Consider the following 2,792-nt stretch of genomic DNA (forward strand, 5'->3'; position numbering starts at 1 on the left):
AAAAAAAAAAAAAAAAAGATAGTTGAGACAACCAAAGTGTTTGGTGTCCCCACAGCAGTCAATTTTGTTTCTTTGGCCATTAGAGGCTAGGTTCAATTTGCAGTAGGAGGGTGGGAGTTACATTCAGTCTAGCACGATGATGTATCCGTGTAATTCCAGCACACAGGAGACTGAGACGAGAGGATCGCGGTGAATTCCGGGACAACCTCTGAGCTACACAGTGCCACCCTCTCTCAAAAACTTCAAAACAAGGGGGAGAGGGGAAGCTTTGCAGAGTGCTGGGAACCGACACTAGTGCTCTGCGGAGTTGGAAGGAAGAAAGGGAAGTTGGTAGAGTTCAGACCAGCATGAGGCCGGGCTCAATAGACGCCAGCAGGCAAGGCTTCTGCCTTTTCTCATCTCTTAAGTATTCAAACGCCCGCCTCACCAGGTTGCCAGCGGAATGCAGCAGCGCTTTAATTCAGCTCAAATTGATTTCCTGATGGCAATTACATGAGCTACCCCCACCTCCATGCTTTTGAACTCAGCATCTTCGGCTGTTCATTCATTTATTCATTTTATGGAGGGGGTGGTGAGACAGGGTCCCATGTATCTCCGGCTGGTCTCAAACTAGCTATGGAGCAGGGATGGCCTTGAATTTTTGATCCAACTACCTCTTTACCTTTGAAGTATTGGGATTATAGGATTATAGGCCTGCATCACCATGCCTAGAGTAGAAATCAGTGGGGTTTTTGTTTGTTTTGGTTTTTCGAGAGTTTCCTCGGTGTGTAGCGCTGGAACTAGCTCTGGAGACCAGGCTGACCTCGAACTCACAGAGATCTGCCTGCCTCTGCCTCCTTGTACTGGGATTAAAGGCATGAGCCACCACAACCCAGTTTAAAACACAGTGTTTTCAACTCTGGTCTGCAATCCCATTTAGGTTTGAATAACTGAAGGTAGAGGGTCAGGAAAATCAGGCAGCTACAAGAGGTTTCTAATGTACAACGACCTGAAATTAATTCAATCGCTGTTTCTGGCAGTTTGTTGTGGTGGCCTTTCATTTGTATTTTAATAAATAAAACTCGCCTGAAGATCAGAGAGCAAAGCAGCCCCACTGGTCAGCCTTACAGACTGGGCAGTGGTAACACACACTTTTAATCCCAGTAGCCACACTAGTTTGCCATAGAAACCGGGCATGCCTTTAATGCCAGTGGTGCACACCTTTAATCCCAGTCCTAGAGAGGAATATAAAATGGGAGGAGACAGCTCACAGACACAGTCTCATTCTGAGATTCCTGGAGGCAGGATCACCATTTTCAGACTGAGGTCGAGGTCAGAGCCAGTAGCTGACTGCTTTGCTTTTCTGATTTCCAGGTTGAAGGCCAATGTCTGTCTCTGGGTTTTTATTAATCGTGCTTCAGTTTGTGATGTGTTACACCTACAATGTCACTACAGCCTTGGTTCTGAGCACACAACATGTACACTGTAAACTACTCCCGCTGGATAGTTACAGCACCAACAAGTGCTATCTAAGACCTCTTGGCTCAGACGCTAGACTGTGTGTTATGAATTGCAGTGTTTTAACTGTAGACACGAAGTTTTCTGTTCTTACAGCAACCTGATAGTTTCATTATGAAAAACAAAGGCTCTTAACATTTTCCTATCTTTCCTCAGCATGTATCAAAGTAGTATTATCTTTGGATTGTGGTAGAATGCTTGGTTTTAGAGATTGCTTTTTGACTGGCTGACTTAAGCTTCATAAAAACATCATTAAATGGATTTTAGCTTGGGATTAGGACAGAATGTCCAATCATTCCTGAAAACACTTCTGCCATTTTGTAGTATGTCTTTATATGAAGTAGCTTTCTTAGCATTAATTATTATTATTAGCAGAAATATCCATCACCTCAGAGGTTAGAGGATCAGTAGTTCAAGAACAGCTTACATAGTAAGTTCAGAGCAAGCCTGGGCTCTGTGAGACTCTGTCTCCCCCCCCACACCCCCCCCCCACACACACATAAAAAAAAATCAAAGAAAAAAAGAGGCCAAATGTTCTTAATTTCCCATTAGGAAGCACTCCCCGAGGCCTCATCGATGTCCCTGTATATATTTTTTGATGACCTCACTTCTTTTATTTTCTCATCTAAATTGCATGACTTTGCCAGGAATTCATTCCAGACAAAAAGAATTCTGTGCCTGATATTGAGCCCAAAAGGACAGCAATAGAAGAAAAGAAAGGGGTTGACAATGGAGCTAGGTCATCTTGTTTGTATAGGCCTTGTCACCTCCAGCCACTCGTTTCATACACACTCTGTCACCTGTCACTGCGTCTGGAGATTCTCTCCGGAACCAAGAACCACTTATCTCTGTGATGTTCCTCTGTTGCTAAGCTCCACTCTCCCTGTGAACCTGGCACGGAGGAGCTCCAAGGAGGAAGCCGCGGTGCAGCAGAAGGAAGGAGGGGAGAAAGCAGGTGTCCAAGATGCTAAGGCTTGTCGTGGAGTCCGCCAAGATTAGCCCACCGCTCAGCCCCCCACCCAAACCCTGTGTGACTGTCTACTTCAGAGGTGAGAACCAGGGGCCCTGCCAGGCATCACACTCTCAGAGAAAACTCAGTTATTCATGTTCTACCACGTGAAAGAGGTCCGCGTGACACAGGAGGAGGTAGATTCTGATTGCTTCACAACCTGTTCGCTGTCAAACCCCTAGCATCTCAGGTCCTGGGTTTGGTCCCCCAACACAGTTTAAAACCCAGCCAGGTGAGAGAGGAAGGAAAAAAAAAAGGACAATAGTTCCTTTTCAAAGTTTTTTTT

The 2,792-nt window shown here is 45.3% G+C and overlaps 1 protein-coding gene across 1 annotated transcript in view; it reads left to right on the plus strand.

The window, feature by feature from the left end:
• Window positions 1–2,461: 2,461 nt before the first annotated feature.
• Fer1l5 (fer-1 like family member 5) overlaps window positions 2,462–2,792 on the plus strand; it is a 55,126-nt gene continuing 54,795 nt past the window's right edge. Inside the window, exon 1 of the mRNA XM_005359921.2 lies at window positions 2,462–2,546. Coding sequence (XP_005359978.1) covers window positions 2,462–2,546 — 85 coding nt within the window. The remainder of the gene's footprint in view (window positions 2,547–2,792) is intronic.

The sequence above is a fragment of the Microtus ochrogaster genome, linkage group LG2 (assembly GCF_000317375.1).
Source record: "Microtus ochrogaster isolate Prairie Vole_2 linkage group LG2, MicOch1.0, whole genome shotgun sequence".
Lineage (NCBI taxonomy): Eukaryota > Metazoa > Chordata > Mammalia > Rodentia > Cricetidae > Microtus > Microtus ochrogaster.